At 46.4% G+C, this 21,139-nt stretch overlaps 1 protein-coding gene across 1 annotated transcript in view; it reads left to right on the forward strand.

The window, feature by feature from the left end:
• The window catches only part of LOC123140099 (uncharacterized), a 30,382-nt gene extending 25,726 nt beyond the window's left edge, over window positions 1–4,656 (forward strand). Inside the window, exons 9-13 of the mRNA XM_044559828.1 lie at window positions 2,551–2,989; window positions 3,101–3,244; window positions 3,350–3,495; window positions 3,869–3,934; window positions 4,352–4,656. Coding sequence (XP_044415763.1) covers window positions 2,551–2,989; window positions 3,101–3,244; window positions 3,350–3,495; window positions 3,869–3,934; window positions 4,352–4,406 — 850 coding nt within the window. The 3' untranslated portion in view covers window positions 4,407–4,656. The remainder of the gene's footprint in view (window positions 1–2,550; window positions 2,990–3,100; window positions 3,245–3,349; window positions 3,496–3,868; window positions 3,935–4,351) is intronic.
• The last annotated feature ends 16,483 nt before the right edge of the window (window positions 4,657–21,139 follow it).

Genomic DNA, 21,139 nt, shown 5'->3' on the forward strand with positions numbered 1-21,139 from the left:
GCAACCCGGCATCGAACACCCCGGCTACTTCCACGCCGAGATCTACCGGGTTCATGCCTCGCTGACGGAGGAGGAGCGAGACCACCCGGAGTACTTCACCGACGACCACGCGGACTGGGTGGCGTACTTCCAACACCGGCAGCAGGAGCGGCTCGCCTCCAGCAACAACACGCCAGTGGTACGGGGCGTAACAACAGTGACGGTCACCGCCTGTGGTGGGGCGCCCCCGGCCACACGCTCCACGCCGTTCTCGAGTTCCTCGAGCGCGGCAACGATCTGCCGCTCGAGTACCTGGCGGCCCCGGCCCCCCGCCGGAGTTGTGGCCCATGGCTACCGGGGCATATGCTGGGTGGGTCTTCCTCCTCCTCCTCCTCCTCTCAATCCTCCTCCCACTCCTCCGGATCGCCGACGCTCTTCAGCGTCAAGGCCGAGCCCGTGGAAAAGCCACTCGACTGGCGCACCCACGGCGCCGCCCTCGTCATCAACGAGGGCGGCCGCACCTCCTCATGTCCTGCCCCCCGCCTTGTTGGGCCGAGGACGGAGCCGGGGCTCGGCCCCGTGAAGACCAGGCACGACGACAAGGCCGCCATGAAGTGGGCGCGGGAGGACTGGGCGCGGCTGAAGATGGAGCGCCGGCGCCGCGCCCTAGAGGACATCGCCGCTCGACGCCGTGGCCGCGACGAGGGAGGCGCCGTCGTCCTCGACGACAGCGACGACGAGGCGCCGCCGCCGGCCAAACCAGTCCGCCCGGGCGACCCCGGATAGGGGTCCGGTAGGGACGGCCGCGGCGTGAAGGAGGAGAAGGAGGACGAAGGTGGCGGCGACTTCGGCGTGTTCAGCCAATTCTTCAGCATGTAGGCGCGGCAACAGCAATATTTTCTTCTTTTTAGTTGACTTTAAGTTTCTATATGTAAAAAAACCTGTGGAACGCCTAAATATCGCAGAATCTTTGTCGTGTTTGCCGAATTTTGGCCGAGTATGTTTTTGAAAATATTTTCAAAAAAACGGCGTCTGGGGGCGGCGGCTGGGAAGCTGATCACCCCCATGCTTTTTTCTAGCCCCTAGGGGGTGAACGGCTGGAGATGCTCTTAGGGTGACGGCCTTGGGAGGGTTGAACGTAGGAGGGCGACGGCCGAACCGCAACCTTGGGACGGTTGGAAGAGCTACGAAGATCTTGGTTGCTTTTGTCCTTTTTTTTCTTTCTTCAAGTAAAAAATACGATCTGGTTGTAGAATAGGAGAGAGACATGGTGGTGAAAAACTGCTTTAGTGGCATTGGTGGGTAATTTCTTTTCAATAGATCCATATCTATTGGTTGTCATTTTTGTAGACATTAAATTGACGGCCAGATGTTTCTGATTAACGTAGGATTTTCTAGAAAAATCCTCTATTTTTGACCCGTGTATTCTTTTAGTAGATAATAGATAACTCAATCCATATGGAGTAGAAAATAATAACAATAGAGCTAGTAATACTAATCATGCGATTGCATACTAGCGTAGAACCAACAGATCTTTGAACTTGACGTGTACAACAAGCACATAAAGCAAGAGAGAATGAATATATCATACCCTCTAGTCGGGGAGGAATGGACAAATGTGGCCTTTTTGGTCGCATTGTAGTTGTCGCCCATGCTGAGGTCAGCAATGTCATGGACGTAGTTGAAGTTGTTGAAGCTGATGGACGAGGCGAGTAGTCATGGCGATACGCTTCCCAAAAATTGAATTTCCTTCAAGGGTGCTGTTTAGGAAGCCTTTCTTCCGTACAACTCTTAGTTAATAAAAAGAATTATTCATTCCAGCTGACAAAAATAAAGAGTTGTTTCAAAGACTACCTCTCCCATACAACTCATAATTAATTGGAAATTATTTAACCATTCAAAGTGGAAAAAAGTCGCACATACGGCATTGGTCTTTGCCCGGCTAACCTCGTTCCCGAAGCACGCCGCACCATGAGGGGCGCTCGCGTATCACTCCTCTTCTCTTGCTCCAACAGACGCATCATCCATTTTGAACAAGCGCATCATAGATTTTAGGTTCCTTATGATGGAACCGGCCCACCCAGGCTGAAGTCCTAGACTTGCATGGGTGCTCGCATATTTTCTAGATGCGTTTCAGGCTGCTGCCGACTATTCTTTCGGTGCTATGACTTGTCCGTCGACTATAGGATGCTTTTGATGAATTTTTAATTTCAAGATTTGTTGCTCGGTCTCTCTATCACAGATGCTCATAGTGATAAGGTGCACGTGTATGTTCATAGGTTAGAGTGTGCTCTCATGTTGTGAGCGCCTTCGTCTGTACAATTTTTTCTTTTTCAAAAAAATTATCCACTTCCTATGTAAGACGGGACTCTCATTCACATGATGACACCATACATGGTTCTATGAGATTTGTCCACAAAATAAAATGATATATGGGCTGAAAGCTGATGTATATTTTCACATTATTTTGACCAAATTCTATCCAAAAAATATGTGTAGGCCTTATGAACACGAACTGAAAAAGTATGGTAATAGTTTCTCGTTAACTAAATTTTCTATTAACTGTCACAGGGTTGCAATCTTTGCTAAAAATAGAAAGGGTGTTTACCTTTGGAACTGGCAGACCAATGAGAAAATAGGAGAATGTAACTCTGGTGTTGATATATTGGGATCTGATTGTGATGGAGAGATGCTCGTGACCAAATTTATCTCTAGAAAGCAATGGGTCGTAATCGGGAACTCAGACGGGTTTATCCTTGTGTGCACGTGTCCTTCAATGGACCAAGTCACACATTTCAAAGCTCACCGTGATAGTCTCGGTTTATTGGCAGTTCACCCAACTCGCCCGTTCCTGTTGTCGTGTAACAACATGAAGATGAAGATTTGGGACTGGAACCGTGGCTGGTCTTGTATTGGAAAAATTCATAGCACTAGCCGGGTGACACAAGTCATGTTTAACCCCAGGAATACTAACGATTTCGCTACTCACCATCATGATGGGATTGTCAAGGTTTGTCTTCCTTATCAACCTTTTCATTCTTCATTTACTCGCTTGTATTATACTGTAATGAATAATCTAACTCATTAGTTGTCCTTGTCCCGGGTATCATAAATAATATAGATGTGGAGAATTGATCATCCCGACCCCGTCGGCACAACGCACCGCCTACATGACATGTATGAGACTGCTAGCAGCTCTTTCACTTACACGGGTGATCGGTATTTCATTGCTGCCATCCACAACAGCAAGAATGTTGCGCTGACCGTAAGGGCATTGATACCACTGACCGTATAGAACACGTGGACTAAAACACACACGTCACTAATCTGTGTACATCTTTTTCCCCCCTTTTTTGTTGGGTTGAACCAGATATGGGATTTGCAGAAAGAAGAACATGTCTACACACTCACCACTGACGAGGTGACTGCTGCCGCCGTTTGCCATCCAACACTTCCAGTATTAGTTACGGTTTCAAATGGCGGGACTATTCATGTGTGGGACTCCACTACCTACAGGTATGTAATACTACTCGTACATCTGGTTTTATTTATTTAGTTTTCAAAACAACACTGATCCACGAATTCAGTTCAGACTATTTTCCAGTACTACTAGACTTGATCTCCCTATATGTCCCTTGGTGTGGAAATATATCTTGCTATCCCATGTATCTAATTGTGATATAACATTCTGGGCATTAAGGTTAGGGTCGTTTCCTTAAGAAACATTCAGTACAGCCTGAAGCACGTACACACACTCGTATCTTTTTCCAACCGGGCCACCACCCCTTTCCATTAGCACACACTCACTCATATAGTGTAACTACAACATATATATGATATATTATGATGCTAGAAGATGCAACTAACCATGGACTTCTGACGTTTACAGGCTTAAGAAGGTCTATGAGAATTGTCCAAAGGACCCTATTCATATCGGTTTTACAGGCTCAGAAAGGTAACCGAATTTCTCATCAAGTTTTTACCTGCTTAATATCATGGCTTCTATGAAATAATAAATCTGTATGTACACATAAGGGGACACTAAGACTAAGTTGGACAAAACAAATTTTACATTAATTGGATATGTACTATCTTTTCCAAGGTTTTTGTCTGAATGTGTTGTGTTCCACAAACCAGGAATTTCGCAGTATCATTCCCATGAATCTATGAAAGTTCTTGTATCATGGAAACAGTCTCTACGCAGGTGTAACTTAGATATGTAGAATTACTGAATGGTCCTTAGTAAATCATAGAGTAGGATCGTGGCAATTATATATAGCTAGCCTTTTAGTTTTCGCTGCCTGTATTATGTCTGCAGTACTAAATTTTGCCTTTTCTCAAACATTTAATCCGGAATGTCTCAATCATGTAGGCTTGTGATTGGACATAGCAAGGGAATATCAGTATTGGATATTGATCTGGAATAGGAGGTGGATCTCAGTGATGCCTGCACAGAGTGTAGTGTTCCGGTTATATATCTCTTTGAATTAGCTCTCATCAATTCAAATTCAAAATTTCAGTTTATATGTAAGTTTATTTGCCGCAACAGGCTGACCTAATTCCCTATGTAACTGCTCTGCCTCTGGATTGAATTACAATTACACCATCATTTTGGTCGACGTATACTGTAACTCACTGATATTGTGATGATTGCATCCATAAATTGCTGCACATTCATTCCGTATGCATTTATATTTTGTCAGTTCTAGTACTCCCTCCATTCCAAAATATAGTGCGCCCGCGCTTTCCGAGGTCCAACTTTGACCGTAAATTTAACCAACTAGACCAACTGCGGCGGGAGAAAAAATTATATAATTGAAAACTTCTTTCGAATACGAATTCACTGATATAATTTTTGCTCCCGCCGCAATCGGTCTTGATAGTTAAATTTACGGTCAAAATTGAAGCACGTGGATAGAGGAAGCACTATATTGTGGAATGAAGGGAGTATCAAATAGGGGCGGCACTGCGCATCTGCTTTTTCTTTTGCCAGTGGCATCGCTACTAGCTGTGGAACAGCACTTTGCTCGTCAAGCGGCCTCCCTGCTGACATGAAAAGTTGAAGGATCATCCCTCTGCAGTTTGGCCGTCCACATCTCCATCCCCATGTACTAGTACTGAAGGGGCCGCACACAGGTAAGGTATACTCCACCCCTGTCGCCAGGCCTTTAGCCTGCACGTAACCTCTTCATCTAGTGGCGGAGACCCAAATATTTTCTTCCGGCAGACCCAGACACCAACTTGGCAATTGTCCGAGCGTCACTGGTGATGTCTTCCCGTCAGGGTATTCAACACCAAAAACTGTGCTCCGTGTAAGAGCATCTCTAGCCGACCCCATAAAGGCTATAGAGGAGTAAAATTTGCATCCGGCACCTAGCCAAAGTACTAAACTGAATAGTGGACGCCTAAAAAAGTAAAAATACTCAGCTGCGACCGCGCAGTGTATGACAGCTGTTGACATGGCCACCAGTCTGGACACCCATGCAAACAGAGAAAGGCAAACAGATTCCTCTTCACATTGTCCTTGGATTCATTTAGCACGATGTTTTTGACTTATTTCTGTTTTTCTCGTCTACATTTCCTACACATTCAAGAGTTTGTATTGCAAATGATTCACTGGGGCGGGGCCTTCCTATACGACGACTTAAAATAGTACAGCAGCACTGCGCTGGCTCCCTTTATTGAACCGTCCCCTACGTTAGCGGCTGTAGACAGATATCTGGGATGCTTTCTTTGGCCACCCGGCCGGTGCCACAGCCCTACTCTGGCCTTCACAAGATATACCTGTGTGGTTCACATTATTTGTTAACGACGCACGTGAGCAGCAGCAGAGGAACAATTGCAGATGCACATTTGTGATTTGCTTCCCGGAAGGAAGTGAATCAAATGCAACACTTGCCTACCAGTAATTCTGAGTTTCTGACACTCTGAAGCGATCAAGACCGCGCCTCTTTCGCAGCTAACTTATCAGGTGTCCGTTTGTTTCCCTACAAGCATCCCATAATCAGAGCATCTCTTGCGTATGTAGCTTGCCACCAAGACCCCCAAAAGCAGTTACATCACCAGCTCACCATATAACTGTACTAGCAAGTGCAATCATAATTCCGTGAGTATTGAAACGGTGAAAGTTGATCTGTTTGGTTTTTCAAAACCTTGACCGGATGTCAGTACAACAAAAACAGGTGGAAGCAGGTGCTCCCTTTGTGCGATGCGGAAAACGTCTTACCTCGCAGAGAGGGGACGCGTACATGTTATATGCAGGGGTGCGAAACCCTGGTAGCGCATACAGTTGGGATCGATCTCATCCGGGAGAGAAGATCTCGTACAGGTACAGGAGGTTACAACTTGGAGTCCAAGCTAGCTAGAGATAGAATTATGAGCTAGAGATAAACCTCCTATCCTAACTACCAAGATACATACAACTCCCGCTAAGATACGTCACATGTGACGCGCACAATGAAGGTACACATACGGCTTGTTTAACACCCTCCCTTAATCACAACTTCATCAAGTTGAGATTATGCTTGAAGTCGTCAAAGCTTCTTGTAGGCAAAGGCTTTGTGAATCCATCTGCAAGTTGATCTTTGGAGTGCACAAAGCGTATATCAAGTTGCTTCTGAGCAACTCTCTCTCTGACAAAATGAAAGTCTATCTCTATGTGTTTTGTTCTAGCATGGAACACTGGATTTGCAGAGAGATACGTAGCTCCAAGGTTATCACACCATAAACAAGGTGCCTATTTACTTCGTATGCCAAGTTCCTTCAACATTGATTGAACCCATATGATCTCTGCTGTGGCATTTGCCAATGCTTTGTATTCTGCCTCTGTGCTTGACCTGGATACGGTTGCCTGTTTACATGCACACCATGATATCAAATTAGGTCCAGAAAATACTGCAAAACCACCAATGGAACGTCTGTCATCAAGACAACCTGCCCAGTCAAAGTCAGAGAATGCACTGACTAAAGTGAATGGTGATTTGCTGAAGTTCAGTCCTAAGCTCAGAGTGTGCTTAACATATCGAACTATGCGCTTTGCAGCTGTCAGATGAACATTAGTAGGTGCATGGAGGAACTGGCAGACTTTATTAACAGCAGAAGAAATATCAGGCCTGGTAAGTGTGAGATACTGAAGGGCTCCTACCAGACTCCTGTATTTGGTGCTGTCTTCTTGACTTAAGGGCTCGCCTTCTGCAAGGGATAGCTTTTCTGAGCTGGACAATGGAGTAAGAGAGGGTTTACATCCTTGTAGCCCAGCTTTCTTGACCAAGTCAGTGGCATACTTTTCTTGAGAGAGAACAAGTCCATCCTTGTGCTTTTTCACCTCAATCCTAAGAAAATAATGCAAATCACCAAGATCCTTTAAAGCAAAGTCTGCACTCAAATCCTTAAGAAGTCCTGTGATTGCTTTATCAGATGAGCTAGTCACAATAATATCATCAACATATATGAGAACAAATATGCATGTGTTGGACTTGTTGTAGATAAACAATGATGTGTCAGACTTGGACGGAACAAAACCAAGTGCTTGCATTTTGTGACAGAGGCGAGCATACCATGCCCTTGGAGCTTGCTTTAGTCCATACAATGCTTTATCAAGCTTGCACACATAAGAAGGAGCATTCTTACTCTCAAACCCAGGAGGTTGTTTCATATATACTTCCTCTTCCAGAACACCATGGAGAAACGTGTTCTGAACATCCAGCTGTCTGAGACTCCATCCTCTAGAGACAGCAATAGATAAGACAAGGCGAATAGTGGCAGCCTTTACTACTGGACTGAAGGTATCCTCGTAGTCTATGCCATACCTCTGTTTGAAGCCTTTTGCAACCAATCTAGCCTTGTAACGATCAATGGTTCCATCAGCTTTCCTCTTTATCCTGAAAACCTACTTGCAATCGATCAAATTTTTACCTTGCTGTGGGGGAACCAGGTGCCATGTTTTGTTTTTCATCAATGCCATGTACTCTTCATGCATGGCTTTCTTCCACTTTTCATCACACAATGCTGCTTCAAGGGTGTTAGGCTCATCTGGTTCACCTGTGGAACAAACCATACCATACTTGGTTATATGCTTGTAATTAACAGGTTGAATTACCCCTTGTTGCAGCCGTGTACGTCGTGGTTGGGAAACATCAGGATCGGTGGCCACAGAAGATCCTGCAGGCTGCTCATGTGTGACTACATCTGATCCCGATGAAGATGCTGCTTGATTTTCTGCGCCTAACTGTTGAAGCGGAGTACGTGAGTTTGCCGCAGAGGATCCCGCTTGAGCATGTGCATGTGCATGCAGATCATCATGGCGTGATGATGGCGTATCCGCCTGAACCTCCACGCCGGTCGGGCCCTCCCTGCGTCGCGCGTCACCGCGCCGCGTGTACGTCACCGGATTGGTGGCGTACCTCGTACCGCAGGTTGACAGGGACCGGTGCGGGGCCGCCTCCGCCCGACCGCACGGGGATCGATGCGAGAACGCGTCCGCCCGACCGCGTCCGTCACGTGGATTGAGGGACAGCGTGGCGCGCGCGCCCGCGCCTGGGCCTGCTCCCGCAGCTGTCACGCCTACTCCCGCGGCTGTCGCTGCCCCGTCAGCATGGAGAAATCCCGAGGCGCCTGTACCTGCCGCGTTCGCAGGAACCGATCCCGAGGCGGATCCGGTTCGCTGCAGATGGGCAGATCCCAAGGCGGATCTGTTTCCCTCGGGGAGGCACATGAAATACGGCTCAATAGGCGCCGTTTTTTCTGCATTTTCTGCATCTGCTCCTGTAGTTGCCGCGCTGCTTTGTTCTGTTGCATCAACACAAAACTCATGCACATCATTAGATGGGTTAGTCAATAGATCATCAATATTTTGTCCCCCTTGATCAAAACTAGTGAGATGAGAGGGCAAAAGAAGGATTTCTTTGCGAAGGAGTGCACCAGCATTGGGATGGAGGTCAGCAAACGGAAATTCTGTTTCATCAAAGACCACATCTCGTGAGATGTAGACACAGCCAGTGGAGACATCTAAACACTTGACCCCTTTATGCTGTGCACTATACCCTAGGAAGACGCACTGTTTTGAGCGAAACATGAGTTTGCGGTTGTTGTAGGGACAAAGGTTGGGCCAACATGCACACCCAAACACACGGAGAGACTTATTGTCTGGTTTATTACGAAGAAGTCGTTCTACTGGAGTTTCATTGTTAATGACACGACTAGGTAGCATGTTGATAATATGAACAGCTGTGAGAAAAGCTTCGTCCCAGAACTTGAGAGGCATGGATGCCCTGCTAAAAGAGCAAGACCAACCTCGACAATGTGCCTATGCTTGCGTTCGGCAGAACCGTTTTGTTGGTGAGCATGCGGGCAGGACACATGATGTGAGATGCCAAGATTTTGGAAGAACGAATTTAATTTTTCATATTCCCCTCCCCAATCAGATTGGACAGCAACTATCTTGCTATCAAACTTTCGTTCAACTAGTGCTTGAAAGTTTTGGAAAACTTGAAACACATCGGATCTCTTTTTGAGGAGATATATCCACGAGAATTTGCTATAGTCACCAATAAAACTGAGGTAATATGTGTGTCTACCAACGGAGGTAGGGGCTGGACCCCATACATCGGAAAAAATAAGTTGCAGAGGTTTAGTAGAAACACTAGTTGAGATGGGATACGGTAATTGATGACTTTTAGCTCGCTGGCATGAATCACAAATTGTTTCAACATGACGCTCACCAACAAATGGGAGCTTATTTTTCCTAAGCAACTTTTCTACTAAAGAAAAAGAGGCATGTCCTAGACGGTCGTGCCATCGTGTGGACGAAAGCTTGATAGCACCACAAGCTTGTTTATTGAATCTTCGAAACTCCGAAATCAACGGATAGAGCCCTCGAACACATCTACCTCGATAGAGGATTTTCCTCGTGACCTGATCCTTAATCAAGAAGAAAAAAGGATGAAATTCGAGAAGAACATTATTATCAAGGGCAATTCTATGAACGAAAAGAAGATTTTTGTGTGCACTAGGGACATGCAAGATTTTCTTAATGTGTAGTTTTCGACTAGGGGTACGAAATATAGAGTGACCAATGTGACTTATACCCATACCTTCTCCGCTAGCAGTATGAATTTGATCTTTGCCGCGGTATTTTTCCTTCATGGTGACCTTCTCAAGCTCGTTCCTGATGTGGTTTGTGGCACCGCTATCGACGTACCAATTGGTGTCAATACCGTAGGAACCATCAGCGGCAGCAGCTACCTTGTCATCATCTTGGGAGTCCTCATACTCATCATAGCGGTACCAGCAATCCTTAGCTATGTGACCTGGCTTCCCGCAGATTTGGCATCGCGGGGTTTCTGGACGCGTTCGGTTTCCTCCACCGTGCCCGCGCCCGCGCCCGCGACCACCCGAGCGCTGAGGAGAGTGGCCGCGATCGTTGCCGCTGCCAGCAAATCGCCCTTTGTAGCGCGAGGAGCCACGTGAGCGGGAGCCACCACCCCGGCCGCGCGACGCCAGGTTTGCAGAAGATTTGAACCAACCGCTGGATCCACTGAACTGTGCCATGCGCTGGTCGAAGTTCGACAGCATGGCGAAGAGCTCATCGAGGGTTGCAGGAGTAACACGGGCGTCGAGGGCCGATACCAGTGGCTGGTAGTCCGCTCCAACCCGTGGATGATGTACGAGAGAAGCTCGTCGTCCTGGATGGGCTTGCCCGCCGCGGCCAGCTAGTCGGCATAGCCACGCATGGCGGCGAAGTAGGAGGCAACCGAGAGGTTACCCTTCTGCGCGTTGATGAGGGAGGTGCGTATGTTGTTGATGCGACTCGCCGATTGGGACGAGAACATGGCCGCGAGCATCGTCCAGAGCGCGCCCGCCGTGGTGACCGTGGTCACCGTGACCAGGACCTCCTTCGTGAGGTTATTCAGCAGGTAGCCAAGGACCTGCTGGTCCTCCCGTACCCATATAGGGTGGAGAGGGTTGGGCGATGAAGTCTCCTTGCCCTCCTTGACGGTGACGAGGAGCTTCGCCGGCTCCGGGTTGGTGCCGTCGACGTAGCCGAAGACGCCGGCGCCGCGCAGCTGAGGTGTGATCTGCGTGCGCCATAGCACGTATTTCGTGCGTGATAGCTTCTCTGTGACCTGATTGTTGAGGCTTGGAGAGAAGGCGCTGGAGGAAGACATGGCTAGGCTAGATTGGTTTGACAGAAGCTCTCGATGGGAAAAGGAAAGGCTCTGTTACCATGTGCGATGCGGAAAACGTCTTACCTCGCAGAGAGGGGACGCGTACATGTTATATGCAGGGGTGCAAAACCCTGGTAGCGCATACAGTTGGGATCCATCTCATCCGGGAGAGAAGATCTCGTACAGGTACAGGAGGTTACAACTTGGAGTCCAAGCTAGCTAGAGATAAACCTCCTATCATAACTACCAAGATACATACAACTCCCGCTAAGATACGTCACATGTGACGCGCACAATGAAGGTACACATACGGCTTGTTTAACACCCTTTACAGATATGACTTCGACTTAGTTGTTAAACCCTCCAATAAAATCCAGTTTCCGACGAGGTCCATCTGACATTGCTGTTTCTTTCACCTAGGTCGCTTATCTTTTCCTAATTCTAGATATGACAGTTAGTTTGGAACATTATTAGAGTTGCGCTCATGCATTACTATAATTAAACAGGGTTCCTCTAAACAACTGATTTCACATAGTAGCACAGAGCAGGTGCAAAAACTGTGGTGGACCGATCCGGCAGGTCAGGTTCTTCCAGAACTGAGACCATCTATATCTCAACACAAATTCGAGCCGAGTTTACAAACCATAACCCACAATGAGGTGAAGTTGTATCTCAGAATTTCTGATGCAGTACATTATACAAACAATCTGCCAAATGCACTACATACAATGCATCACACCGTGCATCACTCGGAAAACAGAAAAACTAACACCATGCCGTCATAATTAAGCACAAAACAGAGTATTTGTATTTAAGAATGGTAAACATGCATTGTCAGACTTTACTGGTGTTGTTTGAGAGAGAAGAGCGTCTTGAAGATGCCCACTAGAACACCAGCCACGGAGAAGACAGCGACAATGGTTTTGAAGTTGTTGTAGATGAACCTGTGCATCTTGATCCACATCCACCTTTTGACCTTGTAGTCCTCCATGCGCAAAAAGAAGCGGATGTACGAGCTGCCCGCAGGAAGGTGCTTAGAAACACTTTTGAAGAACTCGAGCATCTCTTTGTTTGTGAGTACTCCATGCAGAAGATGCTTCGTTCGTAGCTCGTGCACATCCTCCTCACGATCCATGAGCATCAAAAGGAGGGCGAGGTACGAGCAGACAGCCAACTCTTCATCATGACGTAGATCCCCTGAGATCGTGCATATCTCAAAAGCCGCCATGTTTACAAGCCAACATGCGCCTATGTTGCTCAGCGCTAGGGGCGTCATGAAAAGCTCGCCAAAGAGGTGGCCTTGGTTGATGCCGATTTCTGTGAAACTTCCAGTCTTGATGGCTTGCAGCTTGATGCCAATTTCTGCAAGCTCGAGGGCAGTTGTAGATAATGAAATTGTTTTTTTCTTGGTTGATGGTATATGTCTTCTCATAGGGCCGGGGTTAGGCTTAGCAACCGTTCGCGCGTTCAAGAGTTTCAATGTTGAAGAAAACATTTGCTTTGCCCTGATGGGGGCTTTCAAACGATTCAATGTTGAAAATACTTGATTGAAGCAGGCCTTCTTGTTGACTTTGATGGTTGTCCTGCTGCTTGTTTTGTTGAATCGGACGAGACCAAGGAGATGGGGTGGCCTGTACTTCTCATCCAAGTATGAAATGTTTTGTTCTGGTATAGTATGATACATGTTTGTGAGACCTTCTCCCATTACTGAAATTGTCTTGTTCACTTGCGCGGACACAAACCCAAAGGTTAGGATGGTTTCCATAACTAGCCAAGGAACTTGGTCCTCCAGCAACATTACATCATTATAGATATGCAGTTTGTTGGAGTGAAAAACATATAGCAACTCTGGACATAGAAGCTGCTCATCGCCCATAATAATCATAAACTCAAGCAAGAAACAAGCATCATAGAACATCATAGCCTCAAAGTCAGCATGACTTATACCTGTCACCGCGTCATCAGCGTAGAGGCGGTGGGCCTTGTCCGCAACCTTGACGACAGCCCCATAGATCTCCTCAAGCGAGTGGCCTGACCCATTGATGAAGTGGTGGGCAGCCACATGCTTCACCTTCTCCATCTGCCGGAGGTGGGGTGAGTCATGGTGGTAAGGGCCGATGGCCACGACCCTTGGCACAATGTACTGGCTGCCGAGACCGTGTAGGCTTGCAGGGAACCCGCAGGGAACCTATGCATCTTATCTTGTCTCTTGTGGAAATCAACCTTGAGGTCACCTGCTCTACTTTCCTCAAGTACTGCTCCTCAACCGAAGCCGGTACTGCTGCATCTGTAAAGACCACGATGTGCTCATCATTCAACTTGCTGGCGGCTACAACTAGGAACCACCGGCACATCTGTAATCTCAGAGGGGGAAGCAGCCTTGAACTCTTGAGCTGTTTTCTTCAGGTATTCCTCAACCGGAGCAGGTACTGCTTCTACTGATTCCACGGCTTCCATCCTCGAACTAATTTGCTGGATGGGTTAGGAGTGCCACACAGATGTGTTATATCCCAGAGGAGAAATCAAATTGCTAGAACTAGCATCGTTTCCAAACTAGAAAAGCAAAGTATCGACGAACAGATTAACAAACAAGATGCGAAGATGGCACTTCCACTGTCCTGTTGGAGTACTATACTAGTGCAAATGGTATTAGCTTTTCCACTACGAAAAAATGTATATTCTGAATCTAATTAACCACTCTTTAGCTTGTCCCCATCAGCATGGTGAGCTCGCCTATGCTAACCACCCTTTCCGTTTATAAGTTTGCTAATTCCAAGGTAATTCAGGGTTAGCCAAGGCCATCCTGAACCGTAGAGTGTAGACTATTGGCAAAATATCATAAAGTTCTGCAGCACTTGAATTGAATCATAAATTCTTTGTAGATGTGGAACAGTACAGCTGTTTGTAGAACTGACCAGTGCAAAACTAAGTCATATTTCTTGCATCCCAACATGAAAACAAAATTATCAAAATAACATACATATAAATGATGACTGATTCTAAGAGTGCTCAACAAATTAAGTGCTTAGAGCACTAACCTGGAAGAAGATTAGAGATATCCCATCTAGCTTCTGATCAAGAGAACACCCAAGCTGGTATTGCCTCACAAGGAAAAAAGCAAGCAAGGGAAAGGGGAAGAAGATATTGGCTTGACCTCTCGGTGCCAGGTTGCTTCCTATAAATGAATAGATGGGGGCAATGTTGGAAGAAATGAGGTCTCAAAAAAAATGTTGGAAGAAATGTGAGCAGGTATGCTCCAGATCTTGTGACCTTAGATTCAAGATTTTCATTCTTATTATTAAGAGACTAGCTAGTCTCCAAATATTAAGAATCTTAATTAAGGGTGGGTGATATGTACATGTGATGGTTACTGATTACCACATTAAGGGCATTAGACTATCATTATCATTATTAATTGACAACGAGGATCATGAAGACCCTTCCTCCCTTAATGGTTATCGTTGGCCTCCTCTAAGGTGAAAGAAGATAATAACGGGATACATGCAGCCCGCAGCCGGCCATATGTGAAGTTCTTCTCCCTAGTTTCAAATCGGGCATATACAAAAGAAACGGTTTAAGAGCTGGCCTAGAACTTACCAAGAAGAAGTGTAGGGATGCCAGCTAGTTTCTGCTCAGAAAATACCAAGCTAGTAAGTATTGCGGGGTGATTGATGATCGTTGTTTTATATATAAAGCGGGGCAAAAGCCTTTTCGGTAAGTAGGAGAAAGGGTAGGAAGTGGCTGGACCAACCTAGCGTACCAGGTTGCATATATAGAAATGATTTTAATTAGGTGTGCGTGAAATTGTTTCATTGGAATCAAGATTAATTAAGACGAGCAGACAGTCTAGTCTCTTTACGTTTAGCAGCTCAATTCATCATATTGTCAACCTTACCGGTTACCACATTAAGGAACATGTGGTGGTACCAATTAACACGTTAATGAACATTAGACTATGGGCACGTGATAAAGTATTCCGGATGTATTTAAGAAGACCAAACATAGTAGTGTCTTTAAATTTAGCAGGATAACTTACCCTAGGGCCTACGGTGGGTCTGTTGTTGGATGTGATGGCTACCAACAACCATGCTAAGAGACGTTAGACTATTATTAGTACTCCCTCCGTTCCTAAATATTTGTTTTTCTAGACATTTTAAATAACTACTACATACGGATGTATGTAGACATATTTTAGAGTGTAGAATCACTCATTTTGCTTCGTATGTAGTCACTTTTAAAAATGCCTAGAAAGACAAGTATTTAGGAACGGAGGGAGTAGTAATTATTGGGTAGACGGGGAATTATTCAATGCTGATGACGGTGTAAACTAATCCTCCATGATTGTCATTGTTTGAGCTTCTCAGAGGTGAAAAGAGATAAAAACCAGGTATACATACTTGCTGAGCATATATATAGAAAGATTTAAGAGCCGGCTGGAGCACTAACCGAGTAGGTGTAGAGGTGCCCGCTAGTTGCTGGCTGCTGCTCAGAAAAGACCCAATATTCCCGCAAAAAAAAAGACCCAATATGTCTAGTACTGCTTCAGAAGGAGAACATCCAAGTAGTAGAAGAAAGAGACAAAATGCACCGATTACTGCGTCAAGGAGCGGAAACATGTCGTTGTTGGGTCGACGGGGATTAGTCAATTCGGGCAACTTGCGTTGCTGAGCTGTTTTAAGTTTGAAGTTGGCAGTTTTCATTGGTATTGGAAGAGCGACCTATGCTAGTTAATGTTCACTTGTAGTGGTGAAAATGTTGCCTGAAGAACAGCTGGCAATATTTTGTTGCACAGATGCTTGATTTGCTATCCTGAATCCTGATGCACGATTTAAACAAGGAGGTACAATTCCCAGTGAAAGTAGGTGTTTCGAAGAAAGAAAAACTCGGATCGGTTGGTAATGAAATAGTACCTGAGATTTGTAGTCAGAATTAAACCCCGGTCCTCGTCTACCAAAGCTCTGCTCTTGATAAGGAAAGGCGCTACAATGAATGGTTGGCCCGCCATCTCTTCTTGGAAGAAAGGCGATGCCGGCCGGTGTGCTCAGCAGCGTGCCACCGCTGCGTCGACGAGGCCCACTGCCATCATCTATCAGCTAGCCTGAAAGAAGCCTGGTCTGCCATGGCCGCTGCGGCGGGATGCGGAGGAGCAGGTCGGCGGGAGCTCGTCCGCCGGTGGTCTTGAGGTGAGTTATTTACCGAAAACCATCACACTTGAGGTTAGGGTAACAGATTGGTACCACATTTGAATCAGGGCATAAAAAACCACCGGTTGACTAAACTTCTCTCACGAGCAAGACATGATCATACCTTTGTACTCTTTGGGTGTTAATCACATAGCGATGTGAACTAGATTATTGACTCTAGTAAACCTTTTGGGTGTTGGTCACATGACAATGTGAACTATGGGTGTCAATCATATACAGATATGATTATTGGTGTTAAATCACATGGCGATGTGAACTAGATTATTGACTCTAGTACAAGTGGGAGACTGAAGGAAATATGCCCTAGAGGCAATAATAAAGTTATTATTTATTTCCTTATTTCATGATAAATGTTTATTATTCATGCTAGAACTGTATTAACCGGAAACATAATACATGTGTGAATACATAGACAAACATAGTGTCACTAGTATGCCTCTACTTGACTAGCTCGTGAATCAAAGATGGTTAAGTTTTCTAGCCATAGACATGAGTTGTCATTTGATTAAGGGGATCACATCATTAGGAGAATGATGTGATTGACTTGACCCATTCCGTTAGCTTAGCACTTGATCGTTTAGTATGTTGCTATTGCTTTCTTCATGACTTATACAATGTTCCTACAACTATGAGATTATGCAACTCCCGTTTACCGGAGGAACACTTTGTGTGCTACCAAACGTCACAACGTAACTAGGTGATTATAAAGGTGCTCTACAGGTGTCTCCGAAGGTACATGTTGGGTTGGCGTATTTCGAGATTAGGTTTTGTCACTCCGATTGTCGGAGAGGTATCTCTGGGCCCTCTCGGTAATACACATCACTTAAGCCTTGCAAGCATTGTAACTAATGAGTTAGTTACGGGATGATGTATTACGGAACGAGTAAAGAGACTTGCCGGTAACGAGATTGAACTAGGTATTGGATACCGACGATCGAATCTCGGGCAAGTAACATACCAATGACAAAGGGAACAACGTATGTTGTTATGCGGTTTGACCAATAAAGATCTTCGTAGAATATGTAGGAGCCAATATGGGCATCCAGGTTCCGCTATTGGTTATTGACCGAGAATAGTTCTAGGTCATGTCTACATAGTTCTCGAACCCGTAGGGTCCGCACGCTTAACGTTATGATGACAGTTTTATTATGAGTTTATAAGTTTTGATGTACCGAAGTTTGTTCGGAGTCTTGGATGTGATCACGGACATGACGAGGAGTCTCGAAATGGCCGAGACATAAAGATTGATATATTGGACGACTATATTCGGACACCGGAAGAGTTCCGGGTGATTTCGGAGAAAACCGGAGTGCCGGAGGGGTTACCGGAACCCCCCGGGGAAGTATTGGGCCTTAGTGGGCCTGAGGGGAGAGAGAGGGCATCAGCCCAGGAGGTGGCGCGCCCCCTCCCTTGGGGAGTCCGAATTGGAGTAGGGGAGGGGGGGCACGGCCCCTCTTTCCCTCTCCCTCTCCCTCTCTTTCCTTCCCCCTTCCTCCTTCCTAGTTGGACTAGGAAAGGGGAGTCCTACTCCCACTAGGAGGAGGACTTCCCCCTCCTTGGCGCGCCCCAAGGGCCGGCCGGCCTCCCCCCTTGCTCCTTTATATACGGGGGCGGGGGAGCACCCCAAAGACACACAAGTTGATCTACGGATCGTTCCTTAGCCGTGTGCGGTGCCCCCTTCCACCATATTCCACCTCGGTTATATCGTCGCGAAGCTTAAGCCCTGCGCCGGTAGAACATCAACATCGTCACCACGCCGTTGTGCTGACGGAACTCATCTCCGGAGCTCGGCTAGATCGGAGGCCGGAGATCGTCATCGAGCTGAACATGTGCTGAACTCGGAGGCCCCGTACGTTCGGAGCTTGGATCGGTCGGATCGTGAAGACGTACGACTACATCAACCGCGTTATCATAACGCTTCTGCTTACGGTCTACGAGGGTACGTGGACATACACTCTTCCCTCTCGTTGCTATGCCATCACCATGATCTTGCGTGTGCGTAGGAAATTTTTTGAAATAAAACCCAACAGGCTCAGCTTCTTCCCGCATTACCGGCTCAGCTTCTTCCCCCATTGTTGTATCATCGTATTCAGGGAACCCATGGCCAGGATAGTTGTCATCGTCCTCTTCTTCTTCATTGTCTTCCATCATAACCCCTCTTTCTCCGTGCTTGGTCCAAACATTATAGTGGGGCATGAAACCGGACTCAAATAGGTGGACGTGAATGGTTCTTGACGTAGAGTAATTGTGACCATTCTTACAGCTAGCACATGGACAAGGCATAAAACCATCCGCCCGCTTGTTTGCCTCAGCCGCAAGCAGAAAAGTATGCACGCCCTCAACGAACTGGGGAGAGCATCGGTCATCGTACATCCATTGCCGGCTCATCTTCATTACACAACACCGAATAGACCAAATTAATACAAGTTCATACATAAAGTTCATACAACACTTAAATGCAACAAACAAATAACTCTCTAGCTAGAGCATTTAAATGCAACAACAAATGCGATCAAGATCGCAACTAAGATAACAATTGATCCAACAGCATAATGATACCAAGCCTCACTATCGATGGCATATTTTCTAATCTTTCTAATCCTCAAGCGCATTTTCTCCATCTTGATCTTGTGATCATCGACGACATCGGCAACATGCAACTCCAATTCCATCTTCTCCCCCTCAATTCTTTTCAATTTTTCTTTCAAGTACTCGTTTTCTCTTTCAACTAAATTTAACCTCTCGACAATAGGGTCGGTTGGAATTTCCGGTTCACATACCTCCTAGATAAAAATATCTATGTCAACTTGATGGGCAGAATTTGTCATAAACACGAAATGCAAAAAATAGTTTTAAAAAAGAATATACCACATCCGAATCATAACAAGGATGAGGGCCGACGGGGACGGATATCAAAACCATGGCACTATGTATAACAAACAACGTACGGGTAAGATAATTATTATACGAGTAACTATATATCCAAATCACACAAACATCAATTTTTTATATAAAATTTCATGAACAAGAGGCTCACCACAAGGTGGTGCCGGCGACGGGACGGTGGGGCGATCGACGGTGGTTACGACGGAGATTTAGAAGGCACTAAGTAAACCACACCTACATATGCAAACTAAGTGTTATTTTGACCTCAAATTGCATATAAATCAAATACTACCACATATAATTCCTCCCAAATTACTAAAACCCACAATTAATCACTAAACCAATGCAAGAGCTAATCTAGCAATGAGAGATGAAAGGACAAAGTTGCTAACCTTGGTGATCATTTGAATGGATGAGGGCCTGCAAATCTTGACAAATTTGGGGCAAATTTTGTGATGAACTCGAGAGGAAGAAGGGAAGAACAGAGGAGAGGGAGAGGGGAAAGGGGGAAGAATAGAGTGTGGGTGGACGAAGGGTTTATATAGGATGACCTTTAGTACCGGTTCGTGGCACCACTTTCTTTAGTGCTGGAAGGGCCCCACTCTGACAACATCCTGCCACCACTTTCTTTAGTACCGGTTCGTGGCACGAACCGGTGCTAAAGGTTCACCACGAACCGGTACTAAAGAGCTCCTCCCGCCTAGCCGTTGGAACCGGCACTAATGGACACATTAGTGTCGGTTCTGTTACAAACCGGGACTAATGTGTCTCACATTTGACCCTTTTTCTACTAGTGTGAACAAGTTTTGTGCAATATTGAACTACAAAAAAAACAAGTTAGCACTACAAACACCAACAACAAGCATGATGAACATGGATGAAATGGCACTTACCCTATCTTCATCATTAGTGCCACTTGGGTTCAACTTGTCAACCGCCTTTTGTGCGGCCGCCCACTTTTGACAATCTCGGCTGATTGTCGACCACTGGGAGCGAAGAGATCGTTCCAAGCAGTCAATTTCACTCTTGTTGTGTAGATCAAAGTGCTCCTTCATCAGGTTCCAATAAGCATCTTTACTTTGATCACCTCCAACGGATGGATCCCTCGACACTTGCAACCAAGTATTGCATAGCAAGACATCTTCCTCATTGGTGTAGTTGCCTCCTCTTCCTTTCGGTGCGTCGACAATGCCCTCACCATCCTTGTCCACCTCAAACACATGGTCATCAAAATGCATGTCATTGGTTTGAGACCAATGCAAATTGTTGGAGCCAACACCCATAGTTGACATATATGCCTCATCGTTGAAACTACAAAGTATATACAACGAAGCAAATAAGCTATCTATATGTATGCATTCAAAAAATACAACAACAAAAAGTTGGCGAAATTTTACACCTTTGGGGCATTTCCTCGAACACCTTCTGCGCGTCGGCCGCCGGCTCAACAAGTGAGCTCGTCCGTGCTTCGGTAGCCGACGCACCCCTCGCACGCCCTGCAAGCTTCTTCCTCGACGGCTTCGAGGAGCCGGAGCCGTCCGCCGCCTTGTTCTTCTTCGCAGATACCTTGCCCTTCTTCGGCCGCGCCGCATTTGGGAGCTTCGAGAGGGGGGCACGTGGCTTCACAGCGGGCACCGGCGCGACGCCACCCGCCGCCGAGGTCATCCGTGGCGGCATGAAAAGGCCACACACTATGTCGGTGCTTGAAGGAGCTCCGACAGAGGAGAAGCCAAAGCTTCCCGCGCTAGGGTTTGCGGCAGCGGCAGAGGGGTTGTGGGAGTAGGAAGGGGTGAGGGGGGTGCCAACACGGGCGTCCATCGGGCCGATTCACCGGCGGCGGCGCGGGCGGAGCGAAGGTGGCGCGACGGAGAGAGTGCGGCGCGATTGCTCGCGTGTGCGGCGCGC

This window comes from Triticum aestivum, chromosome 6B (assembly GCF_018294505.1).
Source record: "Triticum aestivum cultivar Chinese Spring chromosome 6B, IWGSC CS RefSeq v2.1, whole genome shotgun sequence".
NCBI lineage: Eukaryota > Viridiplantae > Streptophyta > Magnoliopsida > Poales > Poaceae > Triticum > Triticum aestivum.